This window comes from Anopheles nili, chromosome 2 (genome assembly GCF_943737925.1).
Source record: "Anopheles nili chromosome 2, idAnoNiliSN_F5_01, whole genome shotgun sequence".
Lineage (NCBI taxonomy): Eukaryota > Metazoa > Arthropoda > Insecta > Diptera > Culicidae > Anopheles > Anopheles nili.
In genome coordinates, this window is record NC_071291.1 from 66,700,853 (window position 1) to 66,720,102 (window position 19,250).

Genomic DNA, 19,250 nt, shown 5'->3' on the forward strand with positions numbered 1-19,250 from the left:
ACATATATGCGTAAAAATATCAAATATTTTTTAAAATGCTTAATTTTTTTACATAATATATACACCTCTTTATGATATATGTTTAAAGATTAATTTAAGATTATATTTTCCTCAATAATATTCAGCGATCAATTGAAATGAGCGTACCTTTATTTGCTACGTTGTTGCACAGCGCTGTCAAATAGTTCGCCAGAAACAAAACAGTTAGTTAGCTGTGTGCGTAGGGGGCTGTCAAGAAGAATGGTGTACGTTCGGGGTTCGCGCGAAGAGCTGTGCTCGCTAAAATAATCTCCCCTAGTTGTTAATGCGTAAGAAAACGAAGTGATGATCGATCGTGCTGCCGCGGAAGATGAGCTACATTTAATGTTTAATCGACCGTCGTTTTTAATCCGCTCACACGATTCTATGTACGCAGTTCTTAGTCCTAAAGTGCCATATTCTTCACCATATGATTGGAATCAGGGTAGCCTCTTCAGTGGTAAACAGATTGCGTATATCTCCCGAGGCCGCGTTAGTTGCCGGGTGCGTGCCTACTGCGATTGTGTAATATTTTGAAGTGCATTCTACTATTGGTGGAGGGCGTAAAAAGGTGATAGCAGCGTGCGGAAGCACCAAAGAAGCTACCGATCACCGCTATGTCGGCCGCTGGGAACAATATGTTATCAGAAGACGGTAAGTTTGCCGATGCAGATGCATCCAACAATGTGTGCGCGTGCGATTGCATCCATGCAACAGATGAAATCATTCGCCATCGTATAGATTGCAGCCAGCAACCCTTCATTTAATGCATTTTTTCGTTCTTTTTAAGGTACTTCGAACAAAGAAGTATCGCCCTCCAGGAGCCCCGGCTCGAGGCATGATGGAGATACTGCCCAACGTATCGATAAATCGGTGTAAGTGTACCACGCAAGCGAAAACATTCGAAGAAACCCGCATGAACTTTTGGACCAGGCTAAAAGACAAAGAAGAAAAGCTATCAAACTATGTCACACTGGTTGTGAGTCGTCTAGCAGGAAGCGGGGGGGAATTTAGCTGACTAAGAGCGACTTCGGCGCTGGGCCGTAGCGACATACTGTATATGTGTATATTAATGTATTGGACTGCATGTATTCTACTTAATTGCACCATTGTGCAGCAATCAGCGGAGATCGTGTGGCAGTGTTCCTTTGGAGGCCACATTACTGGACCACCGGATGAACATGCTGCTGGTGGATTGTTTGGACGAGGTAACCGGTGGCTACAGCAAGAGCACCAGGCGGCTATCTCTGGGTAGCCGTTGCTTATCAGCACCGATTCATTGTTCAATCGGCTCGTTGAAAATTAATTTATCAAGCCTTTAGTGTGGAGGGTAGCGAAGGAGTTGAATGAACCTTCCGCCACGATGGGAACGCGTTGAGTTGAACGTGATTGTAGGTACATTCTGATAAAAATGATGGTTGAGATGCCATCATTCCTAGGCGTTCCAAGTGATTCAGCGAATCGTGGAGGCTATTCTGAAATTCAGTCATTTTAAAATCAAAGAATAACTCCACAGATATAAAGACATTGAGCATATATACACGTGACACGCATTAAGGATTGTTTATTTGATATAATTCTATAATAAGACTACCTATATATCTATAAATCAACACCGTAACTAGTTTTGCAAAAAAAAACTGGGGAAAGAAGATCGCATATAAAACTCGTGGTCCTCTAACGACATAGATATCCAATTATTAGAAGGATGAATACTTTCACTAAGTTTTTACCAACTCGTAGAAAATCATTGTTGATCATGTTGTCGATCATTCAATGATGCGGTTAAAAGATTTTCAGAAATCTCGTATGCTGCATCAAACAAAGGAGTCCAATGCATCAAATCGAACGCAGCGGGGAATATAGAACTGCCTCTATTAAACCGAATAGCCTGGAGATCAATTGATGACTTAGCCTCATCAGAACGACTTGCTCAACTGCGAGCGGGGCACCATGGAGGCGCAGAGAGCAATATGTGCATCAGGCAATTTAAAACTTACCCGTTAAAGTGTGAAACCCACGCGAGCGTCTGGCTTTCAAACAAAAAGCGCACATGTCTTGCTTCACGCTGTTGCGCGCTGTCACTCACGGTTCGATTCCCAAACACAAACACCGCCGCACGGCTGATGGCCTCTGGAACGCAGCGTCCGTTTCAATCTAATCTAACCGCCCGCGGGCACTCGTGTGTGCGGATCCATCAAACGTTCGGTTACTATCATCGGACGCAAACCAATGCACCGAACACACCGAACTCGTTGGGTCGAGTGAGACTCCCTCTCTTTAGTTTTAAGTGGAGTAGTAGCGCCCCACAATCTAGTCACCCGCAGTCTAGTCGGATTCGTCGTCGTGATCGCGTGGCCGCGGGCGTGGGTCGTTTTAGTTCGCTCGTCTAGACGCTCTAAAAGCCGGTCCTACGACTATTTGCTTAGTATGCGTGTACTTTTTAGTGCGTAAGCTGGAGTAGACCCTGCAATGGCCTGAGCTTTTTTTTGATACTCCACCCGAGGCACGTTGGTGAATTTAATCGGTGAAAGTAATCCGTCCGCAACTCGTAACCTCCGCTGTGGCGTAAAGGATCCGGTCAAACGTTCGTCGATGGTGTGTGGAAAGTGACGACAATCCACATGTGTTAGACAACCTCTCGCTGCGGAGGAGATTAAATTCGCGGGGTCTAATCTGTCCCTCGGAGACAGACAAGGATACGATGAATTTCTTGAAGAATATCAACAAGCCTTCGCAGCACGCCGGCAACGGTGGCGGAGTAATGCGGAGTAATTTTCAGTACGCACTGCTTATCAACGATGGCGGCGACACGAACGGGTAATGGTTTTCTTCAGGTAGCTTTGTAAGAGTCATAAGATACAGGTGTCCTTCCACGCCGTTTGCTGCAAGTTGGTGCTTTACCGTAACGCTTTGTGAGAGAGACTTAAACTTACCACCGTCTGTAAGAGCATGCAATGGAATACATCTCTCAAGGACTTCTGAAGAGGTTAATAAGAGACTGAGTGTCGGATTTCAAAAGGTTGTGCGATTTCGTTCACGTTAATCACGATTAGTGAAGGAATGTAATGTAAATGAATAGGCTACGTGCCGATGATCGTTTGACAAGATTCAACGACATTAGAAAGGGAAACGATACGTTCGCTAGACGTGTCATCCGCATATAAAAGGACTGAGGTCTTCTCATCACATACATTAAACAAGTGTACTGTGATAAGAATATTGCAGCCATTTCTAGACAGAAATTTACAAAACGAGAGAATTTCTATTATTACGTTTAACGAAAAATGTTTCTGCTACTCGTAAATAGTCCTACGGGAAGATTACAGACACTACATTCGACGAAAGAGGGCGCAATATAAAGTGGCTACAATCTTCTGTATGCGATAAGCAGCAGCAGTACAGTGCCAACAGTGAGCTCGATAGTAAGGGTGTCTACTTTTCGTATTGCAAAATACTCCAATCCCTAGCAAATGTTGTTTGTGGCAGCACTGTTTCTACTCTAAATTGCTTGGGAAACCTACCGTTTCTAATGCCTGCAGCAAATTGTTTGCCATATGCACTCGGGTAAACCACGTTACTACGAATTTGAACCCTAAAGCTTGGGTTACATGTCTTGGAAATATGATAAGGCGTTAGGCCTCTAGGTCGGTTTTAAATATTTGTTTGTATTTAACCAGACAAGTACAAATCATCGCAGCACAGGTAGTGTATGGGCATGTAGAAAAAGGAACAAAAACGATAATAGTTTTATATAGTACTCTGAGAATTCTACGAGCTCATTAAAAGCGATGCCCTTGTTTGCATGCAGCGAGCCGCTACGATTAATGCATATGCATGTTATCAATTCACCTTGTGTGCATAGAGTTTTCCTCAATGATTTTCCTGCACCACCCGATGGTCACTGGGGGTACAAAAGCGGCAGTGCAACAGGTGGTTCGATGGGGCGTCCAGCGTGTTTTAGAACGCAAATTTGTTGTTCTGAAAAACCTGAAGGATTTTTTTAAACATTCCCCCTCCAAACGAAGCCGGTTTTTATATACTGTTTTGTATAATTAGTTTTACCAAATTTGAATGCGTTTTATTATATTTTTTATGTTTGATAGATTTGCTACTTCCGTAAATGCACAATTATGAGCAAATATCGTTCCACGATGCAATACAACATAATCTTTGATTAAAACAAATCTTAAGTATTTTTTTAATGAAATCAATTTTGTATGAACTTTTATAACAGACAGCTAAGATCATATCTTTAGGATCTTTATGATCATATCTAAGATCATCTGTTACTAATAGATGTAATAATCTTTACATATTCATGTGCACGTTCGTGACGTTACAAAATCACTGTATGGTTGTTTTATATAAAAATAGTATTGTTGAATATGCAACACCCGGGTACTGTTGGACGTTCGATTCGTGGCAAGGGCACCTTTCAGAGGCCCAAACCTTTGCTTATGTAAACGGCAGGTGGTGATCCAGTTCAGTCGGTAAACCTTGCGGAAGGAAGCTCGCGCTCGGGCGAAGGGCGGTATTACACGACTAATTGTCTCACCGACTGCAATCGTTTGCAATGCGTCAGGTAGCTTTCAACAAGGGCCTAAAGCCAGAAACATCGCGTGTCGTGGCAGCTTGTGTGTATATTTGGGTTGTTCACAGATAAGCGTGATATTTTTGCCGACAAAAAATACAAGATCATCAGCTTCGGTTGGCTAATTAACAGCCAGCAACGCGCACTCTAGCACACTTGCTTATCTACCCGCCGAGAGCAAAGAGTCAGGAGTTGGATTCTTTTCTTCCAACGGGCGCGCGCGAATCATATGACGTCCACGTCCACGTTGGACATGTAGAGATTTGTTTACCTCGCGAGAGAACCCACCGAGTCGGATCAACAAAGCCCGCGATCGGGTTGTACAGCAGCATCGTGAGATCGTGTAGATCGCGGCTCGCGATCACGCTGGAAAGCGCACGAACGTGTGTGCGTGTACGCGAAACCCACCCCTACTGCGATCAGCCAAACACGAACCAAAAACCGGCTCGGATCTCCACCCGAGGGTCGGTTGTATTTGCGGGGTGAAAGCCTGTAGCGCCGATTCCGAAGAGTAAATCGAACGGAGCTTTGGCAAACCTTCAGTAGTGCGTTAGTGATCGTTTACCAACCGTCACAGCTGCTGCTGGTTTTGACGCGAAAGGCGCTTTTCGTTAGTGACTGTTCTCCTACTACTTGTGGCTAGTTGTGTTGTTGTTTTTTCCACGATTGCGCATTTATATCGCTTAAATAATCTACCGTTCGTTTTGAACTGTTTGGTGGTGCTAGGTTTTGGTGTTTTTTTGCTCCGTTCGACCCGTGATTGCTTACAAATCTCGTCCACTTTCAAGGACGGCCGTGCGCGTGAGCTAGTTGGCGATTTTTTAGGAGTGGCAGACCTTCAACCTGCTCAACCGCGTCAACCAGGGCTCGGGAAATGGTGTAGCTAATTGGTCCCGGTCTGCTAAGGGAGTGTACCGTCCAGTTCCGGTGTTAGTGCCCCCGTAAACCTTTGGGAAACCGTTCAGGCGATCGTGAGGAAGATGTGGAACACCGGGTACGGTGCGAGCAGGTATGAACGAGCGAAATGGAACGGGGGTTTTCCGTGGTTCCGTTGCTGGATGACGTTGAGATGTTGGTTTTTGGTTGCTGCCAAGAAACGGCTGGGAAAATGGGATATACACACGGCAAGAGAGCGAGAGGGAAGTCTTCCAGGTGTGTTTCACCCCACCAAAATGAAGCAACAATGCAATGGGGAGGTCCAACGTTGTAGATCATGAGCTGGTGCTGTTGGCGTTGCTGCTGCAACAAACCCCAACTCAGGGAGCCTTACATAGCCGTGTGTGGTTGCGGAATTGCTGGAGAAGTGAAACGATCGCGCGTTGTTACACGATCGACTTTCCACATTTTTACTCCCGCGTTCACGAATTGCGTACTATGGCTTTTCTGTCCACTACCTCCATCCTTTGAGAGCCAATCTTGCGAATGTGCGCGAGAAAAACAAATAAGCATGATCATAAAAAGCTAAACACGAAAAATAACTGCCAAAGTGGCAAGTTTTGCCCTCCACTTCGAGAGTGTGGTTGCGAATGATTGATTAAATATTTGCTTTTCTCATCGAGAAGAGTGTTGAATCTCGGTTGCGCTCCATGAGAACGGAATTATCGAAATCACTTTGATCTTCACTCTCAAATGGCGGGTAAGGATCGATATGTTAAGTATACCGCTGGTGGTAGTCATACAATTAGGTAAATATTGCACCATTTATTCAATATATTTCAATTCAGTAAATATTGCGCCATATATGACTAATGCATTGATTACTGCCCTTACTTTATTGATACAAAGACTTCCTAAACTGCACTCGAGTCGAAACATAAGCAGTTCATATATCCGTTTGTTGTCCCCTAAGTAAGAAAAGAAAAAAAAAACATTATTGACTTAACACTTTGTTATCAACACGACAATGTTGCATTTCGAATGGCTTGCTGCATTACTATTCTGGACGAATATCTTCCCGTCCAGGTTCCCGCTCTATGCACCTTGATTCGCGTTATGCTTCCTTGCGATAAGGGCACGTTACGTGCATCAATGATAAGAGGTGTTTTTTAACCTCACGCTAAAGCTGCTCACCTCTCATCGATGCCTATCAGTAGCGGTAGAGTCGTGGTTCGAAGCGGAACTTAATTAAACATATTCGATTGGCAATGCGCTTTTGCGTGGAATTGGGTGCAATTGTGATCAGAAGCAGGTTGTGAGCGTTGCTAGAGAAGAGTGTTGAAGCGTGGGTTTTAGTGCACGTGCTCACTGAATTCATCGATCGTTTAATTTGAAGCAGGAATGTCGCTCGAGTCGAAGGAATTTGTCGTACCTCCCGACACGGAGAGGTTGCTGAGGTATGCGAACGTACCTGGGGCGGAGGTGGGACTGAAAATCTGTACTAGTTTCTTCATGTTTACTACTAAAAAGCCATTTTCCATGCGCTATGAGGGAAAGGAAAATTGCGACTTTAGTAAGGATGCGTACGGAGCCAATCGCTCACCGATGTTCAGCCAACGTGAGGCGTTATCTTTTTCCATCCGGCGTTAGTTTGTTATTTACCGATCCGATAATAGGTGTTGGAAGGCCTTGCGTCGGTTATCGGTTATAAGGGGACAGAGATTTCATTCAAGTTGATTCAACGTACGTGCCGATGCCCTGGCAAAACGTTAGTCAATGAATATTTCATCGCGAGAGGGAAAGCGTTTACGTAAAATGAGAACGACAGTAATAATTTATATCATCAGAATAAACTAAAACAGTTTCTATTTGGCTTTATTTTTAGGGAAAACATGGACGATTATGGGGAGTCGACAGGATTGCTGGAACAACCGGTGGCTTCGGTGCGATTACCCATCATCGGAATGACCTGCCAATCGTGTGTCCGTAACATCGAAGGCACCATCGGAAACAAGCTGGGTGTGGTGAAGATCAGTGTGGTATTGGCAGAAAATGCGGGCTACATTGACTACGACCCGGCACTCACAGACCCGTCACAGATAGCGGCCGATATTGACGACATGGGGTTCGAGTGTCCTTACACGGATGCCACGGTTTCACCGACGCTTTCCAACCCAAAACGGTCCATTCTCGTCGAAGGTGTCGAAAGTGACAGTGACTCGGGCAGTAAAGTAGGAACCGGTGTCTCCAACACACGCTCCGCACGCATCAGCATCGAGGGAATGACTTGCCAGTCATGCGTGCGAAATATCGAAGGCACGATAAAGGACCGTCCTGGTGTCCTGTCGATCCGTGTGCTCTTAGACGAGCGCGTTGGGCTGGTAGAGTTTGATCCACGAACGACGACAGCGGAAAGGATTGCGGAACAGATCGATGATATGGGGTTTGAGGCGCGGGCGATTTCGGACAAGCAACCCGCGTTAACCGAGCGACGAACCTCCCCAATGACAAACGGAGGGAAGAAAGTAACAACGCCAGTAAATGGCAGCTTAACGGGGAAGCAAAAGGAAGCGGAAGGAGCTCCAACGTTACGGCGTTGCTTTTTGCACGTGCAAGGAATGACCTGTGCAAGCTGCGTATCAGCCATCGAGAAGCACTGCCGGAAGATCTACGGTGTGGAGTCGATTCTAATCGCGCTGCTGGCGGCCAAGGCGGAAGTAAAGTACGACGAACGATTGACGACACCGGCCGACATAGCGAAGTCGATTACGGAGCTTGGCTTCCCGACGGAAGTGATCGAGGAGCCAGGAACGGGCGAGACGGAGGTAGAGATCGAGATCCTGGGCATGACGTGTGGCTCGTGTGTGGCCAAAATCGAACAGACGGCCCTGAAGGTGCCGGGTGTTGTACGCGCTTCGGTTGCGCTTACGCTCAAGCGTGGCCGGTTTACCTTCAACAACGAGCGAACTGGGGCACGTACAATTTGTGAAGCCATCGAGGGGCTTGGTTTTGAGGCGCGCGTGATGTCGGGAAAGGACAAGATGGCACACAGTTACCTCGAGCACAAGGAGGAGATCCGGAAGTGGCGTAACGCGTTTCTTATATCGCTCGCGTTTGGAGGTCCTTGCATGATCGCGATGACGTACTTTATGGTGTTGATGCACGACCACAGCCACGAGGAGATGTGTTGCGTGGTGCCGGGATTATCGCTGGAAAACTTGATAATGTTCGCCCTTTCGACACCGGTGCAGTTTTTCGGTGGGTGGCATTTTTACATCCAAGCGTATCGAGCGGTACGACATGGCGCAAGCAACATGGACGTGCTGATTACAATGGCCACGACCGTAAGCTACCTCTACTCGGTGGGTGTGCTGGTGGCGGCGATGGTGCTGGAGCAGCGTACCTCACCGCTTACGTTCTTCGACACCCCACCGATGCTGTTTATCTTCATTTCACTTGGCCGGTGGATGGAACACATCGCGAAGGGGAAAACATCCGAAGCGCTCTCGAAGCTGCTTTCACTGAAGGCCACCGAAGCGACACTGGTGACACTCGGTCCGGATTATACCGTCCTCACCGAGAAGGTCCTTTCGGTCGATCTGGTGCAGCGTGGGGACGTGCTAAAGGTAGTACCCGGTAGCAAGGTGCCAGTCGACGGGAAGGTCCTGTGTGGTAACTCGACCTGTGACGAAAGCCTCATCACCGGTGAATCGATGCCTGTGATGAAGCGCAAGGGAGCGGTCGTAATCGGTGGTTCAATCAACCAAAACGGATTGCTGTTGATGCAGGCGACACACACAGGTGAACACACGACGCTGGCACAGATCGTGAAGCTGGTCGAGGAGGCACAAACTTCGAAAGCACCGATACAGCAACTTGCTGACCGGATTGCTGGATACTTCGTGCCGTTCGTAGTGGCCGTCTCGTTGGTCACGCTTATCGGCTGGATTGTATCTGGGTACATCGATATCGCTCACATCCCGGCGAGCGATCGCGACAAGGATGGCCTTACGCCGTCTGAGATCATCGTAAGCTATGCGTTCCGTTGTGCGTTAAGTGTCCTTGCGATCGCTTGTCCGTGTGCGCTCGGACTTGCCACACCTACCGCCGTTATGGTTTCCACGGGCGTTGGTGCCCTTCATGGTATCCTTGTGAAAGGCGCTGGTCCTCTCGAGAACGCACACAAGGTGAAAACGATCGTGTTCGACAAGACGGGCACAATCACGCACGGTACGCCGATGACGTCCCGCATCTGTATGCTGGTCCGGCCAGCCGTTTGTTCACTAGCACGTGCCCTCACAATTGTCGGATCAGCCGAGACCAATAGTGAGCATCCGATCGCGACCGCGATCGTAAAATACGTCCGGGATACGCTCGAAATCGATGGGTTTGGGAAGTGTGGCAATTTCTCGGCCGTTCCCGGTTGCGGCATCCGGTGTGTCATCTCTAACGTAGACGATATTGTGCGCCGAGTGGAGCAATCGGATCGGATAAGAAATTACCAGAACGCGTACCGGAGCGATCAGCAGCAACCGATCGTTTTGAACGGTGCCACCGTTGAGGAACTAATACCACAGTTAAGTGCCTCGCAAAAGAACACGATCGAACTGCAGCAGTTGCTACACTTGGAACCGATCGGTGAAGGCCAAGCTGGCGGGGATAGCATGGAGGCGTTTGCGGACGTGAATGAGTACAATGTGCTGATCGGTAACCGGGAGTGGATGGCTCGGAACGCGATCGTTGTCCCGCCTGAGGTGAACATACGGATGTCGGAAGAGGAACAAATGGGCAACACGGCAATCTTGTGTGCGCTAAATGGTCAGCTCGTGTCCATGCTGTCGGTGTCGGATATGGTTAAGCCGGAAGCACACCTGGCCGTTTATACGCTGCGGAAGATGGGAATTGAAGTGATTTTGCTGACGGGTGACAACAAAAATACGGCGGCCAGTATAGCCCGCCAGGTGGGCATCAATCGAGTTTTCGCTGAGGTCCTTCCATCGCACAAGGTCGCTAAGATTCAGCGGATACAGGAGACGGGTGTACGGGTCGCGATGGTCGGGGATGGTGTGAACGATAGCCCGGCTTTGGCGCAGGCTGACGTAGGGATTGCGATCGCTTCCGGTACAGATGTCGCGGCCGAGGCAGCAGATGTCGTGCTTATGCGGGTGAGTGGAAAGTTCCCTTTTTGCAACTTCCTTGTGGAAAATAGTTAATTAAGCCTTACAAAATGTTCTATTATCTTTACTTTTAGAACGATTTGTTGGATGTCGTGGCTTGCTTGGATCTTTCGCGGAGGACAGTACGCAAAATTCACTTGAATTTCCTCTTCGCCAGCATGTACAATCTGTTGGGTATACCTCTTGCGGCAGGCATCTTCACTCCTTTCGGATTTACGCTCGAGGTACCGACAAGTATTCTGTACGAGCTGAGAACAACATGTTAAACTTTTTCTTGTTATTTTATATATCAGCCCTGGATGGCATCAGCCGCCATGGCAGCGAGTTCCGTATCGGTGGTGTGTTCCTCGCTCATGATCAAGCTGTACAAAAAGCCAACGCAGGCTTCGCTACAAACCCCGGAGTACCGTGAGCTAATGGAGGCTGGAGCCTTCCTCGATCCGGACACGATTTCTGTGCACCGTGGGCTCGACGATATTCCCCGCCCAAATCTGGCTCGCTCGACCAGCTCTACACTGGCCAAGTAAGCAACGGAGTGATGTGCACGAGTGCACACATCTCGCATCCGCATGCCTTTAGTACAAAATTCATCCGCACATCACCCAGAGTGTGTACCCGTGGAGGCGGGAACACGCTCTCTAACATGGTTTCTCCATCTGTTTTGCTTTCATTTGAGGAATTTGTTATTATTTCGTACACTTTCAGTTTAACAAGCGTTTATTTTCTATTTTGATTTCAGCTTCCTTAGAACACCCGTTACCACCTAACACAAGAGCGCACCATTAACTCATAACTAAAAGCACTGTTTAACATGCACTAACGGAACATAAGCACGTGGTTTGTGTGTACAGCACACGCAGAGTTTATCATTTATTCCAACCGGGTGCTAACCATTAATATTAATCCATACCAGTGTTTCTCGCTAACTCTCCCCTTCCCATTCAGTATTTGATAATGTTTATTAATTTTATGGGAATTCAAAAAAATGCAGGCGAAAATGGGACAGCCTGTTAGTGTTTAGTACAAGTGCCTTTAAAGGATGACCGTTCCACTTATTAGACTGTCGTTCTTCGATTGACTGCGGCAACGGAAGTCGCTTATTCTAACTCTTAGTATTTCGTGATGTACCGAAGCTGCCTTATAGTGTCTACTCTGGGATTTGCTGTTATTGTTTCACTTAATATCCATTTTCTAATAATATATTTGTGTAATAAAACTCCATTGGCCATTGACAAAGGGATATTTGCACCTATAGGTTCCTTTTTATTTTTTTGGCACCTTTGCAAGGTAGTTAGAAGGATTTATCATTTACAATGGTAGCCCGGTTATAAGCCACATTTTTCACTGACTGTTTTTTTCCTGAAATAGGTTATTCGGTCGGGGCAAGGATTCAAAGGAAGACGGACTGTTGGCGACACTCGACGATGATGAACTTTCTGTTAGCATCGTCAAAGCATCGAGCACAAGCATTTACAAGGATGCCACCGAGCTTCAGAAGCTGTAAACAACGATCGTCTCAGTGCGGCAAGAGGAAGAAAAAGCACAATGTTCGTTGACTTTTCGACGATTCTTTGCAACCTTTCAACCATTTATGTTGCAAAGTGCAGCCATACGCCGGGAGTTGGTGACAGTTGTGCGAAAACCCTTCCTCATGCCTAAAATTGAATACCATTTGCCGATTTTTTTAATTACCTTAAAGTCCCAAACGTTTGCTTTTTTGGGGTTTTGATTTTTTTCTTTCTTTATTCAGTGAGCATGTGATATTTGCATTGTTTGTTTAGAATGGGACGAGCGACCCTCCGTTGCTTCTAGTTTATTTAAGAGATTTATGACCCACGATACCGCCAGTACTCGTTGTGTACTTATACCATCTGCAAACGCCCCCGTACCAGTTTGGCAAAGTGAACATTTTTTATACACTAGACGCCTTTTAAGAAAAGACTTGTAAATAAATTATACATTACCTTTTGTAGTTTGTTTGTTTCCCAGAAGAATGAAACCGAAAATAAATTAATGGAAGTATGATGTCTTACAACATGGTAAAGCAGCAAGGATGTGAGACAAGTAGTACCCAATCTACTTGTTTATTGCTTATTTTGAAATTTCAGTTTTAGTACAAACGTGCTGTGGGCTTTCCGGTTTCATATGACATTCAATCAACTGTGGTAATTTGAAATTGGGTCATAACATTCATTTTGACGTTTTCCTCCATTTATAAACACTGCAGTGGCGGGATCTTTCTTGTGGAGCGCTAGTAGAATTGGAAAACATTTTGTTGTGCAAAGTTTAGATTCCAAAATGTGCGATACCATGCTGATGAGCGTGAATGCTAATCGAAAGCGAATGCGTTCGAACGATAATGAAGGATGTTTTTCGCTGCAGAGGAAGACGTTTGTTAATCAACACGTAATGGAACGGCAGGATACAAACAAAATGAAACAGATCCAAGGTAATTTGTTTGCTTCATTAGAAAATTTTTGTGTACACTTCATGTCTATATTTTCCAGCGAAAACCATTAATTTATTGTATCAAGGTGCAAAGAAAAATGATCTAGCTAGTGCCACTGGACGCACGGACTCGTTAAAATCAATTCGTTTGCTCGGTGGAGGAGAAATCGATTATGATATGAATGCGGTAGGCGAAAGGGTGCCTTATTATTACATATTTAGCTTAATCACGTATTTTTGTAATATTGTTGTAGACATCTACATGGGTAGGAAAAAAAGCCGATCGAAAATGTCGCATGTGCGATCGTATGTCAATCATCCACGCCGACTGCAGGAACTGTAACCTAGAGCTATGCGAATATTGCGGCGTTAACTGTAATTTTTGCCCTGAAAAGATTTGTGTGAACTGTGTGAACATATTGTAAGTTACCTTACATTCTTCTCTATAAAATATATAATCAGTATCATTCTTTCAGCCAATGTGAATCACACGATGTACCCTGCTGCGAAGAATGCAAAATGTTTGTGTGATTAATCATGGATAAAGCAATTATGGATATATGATGCAATATGTTGTTATACTACGATACTTAGGCCAAGCATGAGTTTATTAATTATTTAAATTTCAGTGTTTAAAATCATAATAAAACCAGTCATTAGTTTTAGGTACTCTCATCGCTAGACGTATGATCTTTCGATTTATTCATGCCAGCTTTTCGTCGTTGATGTACCTCCAGTTGGTAGACGACGATAGGCTGGGTAACATTTTCTTCAAGCTCAAAAATATCGTTCGTTTTGGCTTTCTTATCCAGGATTTCGGGATGTTTTGCCCAGAACGCGTCGCCGATCAGGTCCTCAAATATTGGAACGATAATGGATTGCTTCTTCCCTGCCACGCACACGGTTTTCTGTAACAGAATTGTTCCTTTGCGATACATGATCGGTTCGTTGTTATAGTTAATGCCAAACTCCGAGAAGAGTATTTCATTTTTATCGCTAGCCAACGTTCCCTGCAGCCGTTTTTCAGCATCGGAATTAGTCAGCCCCGAGGCAACCAGGTTCCAGAAAGTTGTGTTGTACAGGTTATTCACGTGGACATCAGCTTGTCTCCAGCTCAGATAGTCGCGCAGATTTTCATCCGTCGGATAAAGCACTGCACGTGCGTCGAACGAAGCGGGATATCGCATGGCGAGTGAGCGCCCATCAAAAATTCGCTTCCAATGGAACATGTACGCGGATGTAAACAGGCTGGCCACGTAGCTAACCAACTTGTCCCTTCGCCGCTGGTACACGTTGGCTTCGCGACGAAACACAAACGAATATTCATCGCTCTGGCCGTACGCGATGGCGATTTCGTTGAATTCCTGCATCACAGTCATGCCGGCCATATTCATCAGCTGCAACGCGTCCAGGTCGTTCGGTTTGGAAAAAGCGTGAACATTACAAAACCGATGGAAACCCTTCCCATCGATGCGTATCACGACCCAGCAGTTGGGCAGAAGTTTCTCCTCGTGTTCGAACTGTTTAACGTACTCGAAACGGCTCAGTGCCATCGCTGATGATTTAACGGATCGTATCGACCGTTTAGCACTTGTTGTGACGATCCAACGGAAGGTAGAAACAGCTAGCATTCCGTCGCACGAGGCGAAAGTTACCGGTAACGCATGGCGAGCTCGCAAGTGGCACGTAAACAAAACAAGCAACAAATCACGCAGTTTGACGTACACCACTGTCAGCTGTGCATTGCGAGAGAGAGAGTGTGAGTATAGACGAGAGAACCGACGAAGGCCGACCAGCAAAATGATGCTGTCAAATCGCATTTTGACAGAAGACGAAGAAGCAAGCAAACACCACAGAGCTGGTGCAAAAGTGATAAAAATTTCAGTGCATAGTGTTTTGATAACGTTTTACAGTATTTCTAGTGTAGAATAGAAAATATCGGAACAGATCTAAAGTGCACGCGTAGTGCGCTAACTACGGAATTGAACCCACTTTGGATGACTCCCGTCCGGAACCTTTTGGACTGGTGTTGCTGCTGCTAATTAAGTTGACGTCATTATTCACAGCCCGCTGGATGTTTGCAAGCTGGTTTTAATTCGCCATATTCTATTAGCGTGAGTGATAAAATCATTCTTACCTAGCACCGTTTGCTGCGGCTACGCGTGTGAGTCGTGATTGCGGCAAGGTCAGCCGGAAGGGGGAGATATTTTTCTCGCATCCAAACACCTCCGTCGTCATTCCGGACAAAGGCAATCATGATCGGCAGCAGGGGGTTCGACAACGCCTTTGCTAGCCAGGCGGGTCCCCAGTTAATATGTGGCCTGTTTTTCTGCTGCATCAGGCAGGATCCCGTCCTGCAGCGAGCCAGCAGTTGCCGGGAGTTAGATGATTGATCGTCTGGGTTTATGTATCCGTTAATTGAATCAATCTTTGCCCGAGAACCCCAACTCGCGAGGATGGGCGTGCGAGCAAAACAATGCGACCCGTTGTGTCTAGTGCCTTTCCCGGTGCATAAACTTACCCCTCTCACAATGGGGGTCGTATCATCATTGCTCTGGTTACTCTCACCCCCTTCGGACGAGCTTACTAGCTTGTTTAATGATTGCGGCAATTCAACCCAGATACCCAGAAACGCGAGGCAGTGCGGGAACACGCTTTGTGTCTCGGTGAGGAGATAATTTGAAAGGAAAACACGTATATTCATTTCATACGGCGATATCTTACTGAAATGATGTGAAACGGGTTTCATTGAAACATAAATACCAAAACACGTCATTGGTATAGAAAAGACAAAAGATAACGCATGAAATTTCAACTTTGCTACCGTGCTTTGTCGCCGCTCGATTCTCGGAATTATTTATTGGATCGATGAAATCATCACAAGGAAATTTCTCCCAATATTTCTCCCAATATGTCTCCTTCAGAAGCCCCTAATTGGGAAGTTCATTGCAGATTGGCATGAAAAAGTTTGCTCTCTATGAAACATTTGAGAACATGTTATTCCAAAACCTTATGAATGATCCTTTCGATAGCAATTTGGATGCAAATATCCATTTCCTTCTCTCTTCCATTCGCTTGCTTCGCGTTTTTATTAGTCAAATGTTTCCCTCTTGGATATGTTATCACTTATATGCGATATGTTAGCGTAGCGTGATGTCGGTGTCAAAAGTTCGTCAGCTAATATCATCATATTCGGCTAAGTTTTGCTTTTATTTGTTGCTAACGTGGGTTCACGCAGTTAGTTATGATGCCATTATTTCCTTCTTTTAAACATGCCTTCTGCAAAACCGGTGCGATGATGAGTCATACACGTGGGCAGAAGAGATTCCTAAACATCTAGCAAATGTTGCGTGCTTGCTTACTGGCCGGGTGTGAGTTTTACTTCTATATCTACCCTACCGTGGTAGATAGTTTCAAAAGGCTGACACTCGCTCGTTTGCCGCTTGCATGCGCTTATCCTTATCTCATGTTAACGTTCGCGTTGCTTTATTTTAGGTCAGTGTGTATCGTTTGAAGCAATATGCTTCCATGGAAGCATATATATGGTTTTATTTAATTAAATGTACGCACACACCCATATGTATTTGGGAGTTCTTACTTGTTTCACAACAAGCTATTTAATTAATTTGTTTGAAACATACTTTTTTCATTCTCTATTTCCAATGTGCCATATGAGAAATTTACTCTAGAGAACCTCTTATTTCTGATGCAGATCTGAAAAAACCTGTATAGATAGTAGAAATAATTCACATCGTTTTAATGCAGTAGGAGTTAAAAATCTTATCACAATCGATACTGTCGGAAAAATGGCTTAGGTGAACATGACCAATTTCACAATATCCGAAGATTAGGTTATAACATTTCGGTATCTGAAAGCGATATCATTGAAAAATATCTCCATTCCTCCTTGAATGAACAGACGTGTTTGCTTTTTTCTCTTTATATTCGTTTATTTATAGTACGTAGCGTAAAAATGGAGAAAAACATGTTTTTAATTGTGATTTCCTTCTTTCTGCTTTTAGTGCATTGCGATGACGCGCGTTAAAGTTCTGTACGATTTCAGCGGAGAACCGAACTCATCAGAGATCTCGATCACGGTCAATGAGGTGCTGACAGTCACAAACACGGATGTCGGCGAGGGATGGTGGGAGGGTATGAATGCCCGTGGCCAACGAGGTCTCTTTCCGGCGGCGTACGTTGAAACGATCCCGGAAGCACCCTCGTTACCTCCCGGTGGTCCTCCCCAGATGCCTCCACCTCCGGCCGTCATGACGGCGCAATCTGCCGGTGTTACAAAATCGAACTCACAACACGCCGTCGGAGGCAATCGGTATGACCAGACGTCTGACGATTGGGGTGATCAGCAGGACGACTGGGATGATGATTGGGATGACGATAACGAAACGTACTCGGAGATCGGACCCGGTTCGAGTGCCGCTGGTCGAGCGAATGGCCAGAGCCAATCGCACAACCAGCCGCAGAGCCAAATGCCGCACCAGAACTCGTCGGCGAGCTATTACGCTAACGCTAATTTACCCGCACCACCTATGGGCGATGGAGACAGTATGTCGTTGGCATCTGTCGCGACGACTGCCGGGGGTGGCCGAGCGCGTACTGCCGGAACCGGCAAGATCTTCTCGAAATCCGGCGACAATTACCTGATGGGTTTGCCTGTGCCGGACGTTTCGGAGTCGGATCGCGTGCACGTGTTGCTGATGGAGCACGGTGGCATCGTGTGGAAGCCGATGCGAGATGCGTACACCGTGTCGGTCGATTCGCCAAAGAAAGAGAAAAAGTTCAACGGTCTAAAGAGCTTCATCGCGTACCAGTTGACGCCGTCGTTCAACAATGCGCCGGTCGCACGGCGTTATAAACACTTTGACTGGTTGCACGAGCGGCTGGTGGAGAAGTTCTGTCTCATTCCGGTGCCGCCCCTACCGGACAAGCAGATCTCGGGCCGGTACGACGAGGAGTTTGTCGAACATCGACGCGTACAGCTGCAGGAGTTTGTCGATTGGATGTGCCGCCATCCGGTGCTGTCCACGTGCGGCGTTTGGATGCACTTCCTCACGTGCACGGACGAAAAGAAGTGGAAAACGGGCAAGCGAACGGCCGAGAAGGATCCGCTTGTCGGGACGATGTTCTGTGCGTCCGTCTTCCCACCGGAGAAGACGCTGCTGCAATCCACTGTAGAGCCGCAGGTTGATGCGGCCGGTCACTTCGTGCCGGCGATGGATTCTGCTGTTAAGACGCTGTTCGCGATATGCGGTGACCAGTCGAAGAAATTCCAAGTGCAGTGGAAAAAAGACTACCAGCGCATTGGTGAGGGTTTTTCGGAGCTGGCAAGATCCCTCGCTATCGACGAACGGCGCGCGGCCGCTCCACTCAGTCTCTCGAGCTCCGTCGGTCAGGCGGCAGGCGTTTTCATCCACATTGGGCAGCTGTTTGGCGAGCAGCCGAAGCATGATTTCATACCGTTCTCCGATCGGCTGCACATCTACCGTGGCATGCTGGCCGGGTGGCCCGACACGCTTGGCGAGTACCGGAACGCTACACAGAAGCGCAAGGAGTGCGAACGCATGACGGCCGAGCAGAAGATGGAGAATGGTCAGCTGCAGGAGGTGAACCGGCGAGTAGATGTGATGTCGTACGCGCTGCTTGCTGAGATGTCCCACTTTCGGGATCAGCGAGACACGCACCTGAAGGATACGATACACAACTTTATCGGGGCGCAGATTGACTTCTACAAATCGATCGTGCAGAAGCTCGAACAAGCGCAAAGTCATTTTTGAATCATGGATCAAGCTGGCGAACCAACCAGCGACGCGAGGACAGACGGTGGTGGAGTGCCTTGCCGAGAGAGTATAGATCAACTAACCAAATTCACACATCGGACACCGGCGTAATTAATCCGAAGTGCATTCCAAGATTAGCTTACGGCGGGGCGTGAACCCTTCAGTACAGGAAGGGATCGGTTTTGCAAACGAACGATAAGACAGGGCTAACGTACGTTTCTTTTTTCAAATGAGAGTATTGTTGGTCGTTTTGTTTTTTATTGCTCGTCTGCGTAAACAAAACAGCAGTTGCATTATTTTTATATAAGAGTTTTTTTGGCTGAGGCAGGACCCGAATGCGTG

The 19,250-nt window shown here is 46.5% G+C and overlaps 4 protein-coding genes across 4 annotated transcripts; 3 read left to right on the forward strand and 1 right to left on the reverse strand.

Annotated features, from left to right (window-relative positions):
• Positions 1 to 635: 635 nt before the first annotated feature.
• Positions 636 to 12,601, forward strand: LOC128731488 (copper-transporting ATPase 1). The gene is made up of 6 exons (XM_053824613.1): positions 636 to 672; positions 809 to 893; positions 7,374 to 10,653; positions 10,740 to 10,889; positions 10,959 to 11,188; positions 12,034 to 12,601. Exons 1-6 carry the CDS (start codon positions 636 to 638, stop codon positions 12,167 to 12,169), a joined length of 3,918 nt encoding a protein of 1,305 aa, XP_053680588.1. The 3' UTR covers positions 12,170 to 12,601.
• Positions 12,602 to 12,981: 380 nt separating this feature from the next.
• Positions 12,982 to 13,763, forward strand: LOC128731511 (uncharacterized). The gene is made up of 4 exons (XM_053824636.1): positions 12,982 to 13,114; positions 13,173 to 13,300; positions 13,368 to 13,534; positions 13,590 to 13,763. Exons 1-4 carry the CDS (start codon positions 12,982 to 12,984, stop codon positions 13,642 to 13,644), a joined length of 483 nt encoding a protein of 160 aa, XP_053680611.1. The 3' UTR covers positions 13,645 to 13,763.
• Positions 13,714 to 14,696, reverse strand: LOC128731512 (probable tRNA(His) guanylyltransferase). Its single transcript, XM_053824637.1, has one exon. It carries the CDS (start codon positions 14,664 to 14,666, stop codon positions 13,776 to 13,778), a length of 891 nt encoding a protein of 296 aa, XP_053680612.1. The 5' UTR covers positions 14,667 to 14,696; the 3' UTR covers positions 13,714 to 13,775.
• Positions 14,697 to 17,144: 2,448 nt separating this feature from the next.
• Positions 17,145 to 18,964, forward strand: LOC128731513 (sorting nexin lst-4). The gene has a single exon (XM_053824638.1). It carries the CDS (start codon positions 17,145 to 17,147, stop codon positions 18,903 to 18,905), a length of 1,761 nt encoding a protein of 586 aa, XP_053680613.1. The 3' UTR covers positions 18,906 to 18,964.
• The last annotated feature ends 286 nt before the right edge of the window (positions 18,965 to 19,250 follow it).

Excerpts from the sequence above, each read along its gene's own strand:
- LOC128731488 (XM_053824613.1), top strand. The coding sequence starts at position 636 with ATGTCGGCCGCTGGGAACAATATGTTATCAGAAGACG. Across the intron at positions 894-7,373 it reads CAACGTATCGATAAATCGGT|GGAAAACATGGACGATTATG; the intron begins GTAAGTGTACCA and ends CTTTATTTTTAG. Across the intron at positions 11,189-12,033 it reads ACCAGCTCTACACTGGCCAA|GTTATTCGGTCGGGGCAAGG; the intron begins GTAAGCAACGGA and ends TTCCTGAAATAG.
- LOC128731511 (XM_053824636.1), top strand. The coding sequence starts at position 12,982 with ATGAGCGTGAATGCTAATCGAAAGCGAATGCGTTCGAACGATAATGAA. Across the intron at positions 13,301-13,367 it reads TCGATTATGATATGAATGCG|ACATCTACATGGGTAGGAAA; the intron begins GTAGGCGAAAGG and ends ATATTGTTGTAG. Across the intron at positions 13,535-13,589 it reads GTGAACTGTGTGAACATATT|CCAATGTGAATCACACGATG; the intron begins GTAAGTTACCTT and ends TCATTCTTTCAG.
- LOC128731512 (XM_053824637.1), bottom strand. The coding sequence starts at position 14,666 with ATGGCACTGAGCCGTTTCGAGTACGTTAAACAGTTCGAACACGAGGAG.
- LOC128731513 (XM_053824638.1), top strand. The coding sequence starts at position 17,145 with ATGACGCGCGTTAAAGTTCTGTACGATTTCAGCGGAGAACCGAACTCA.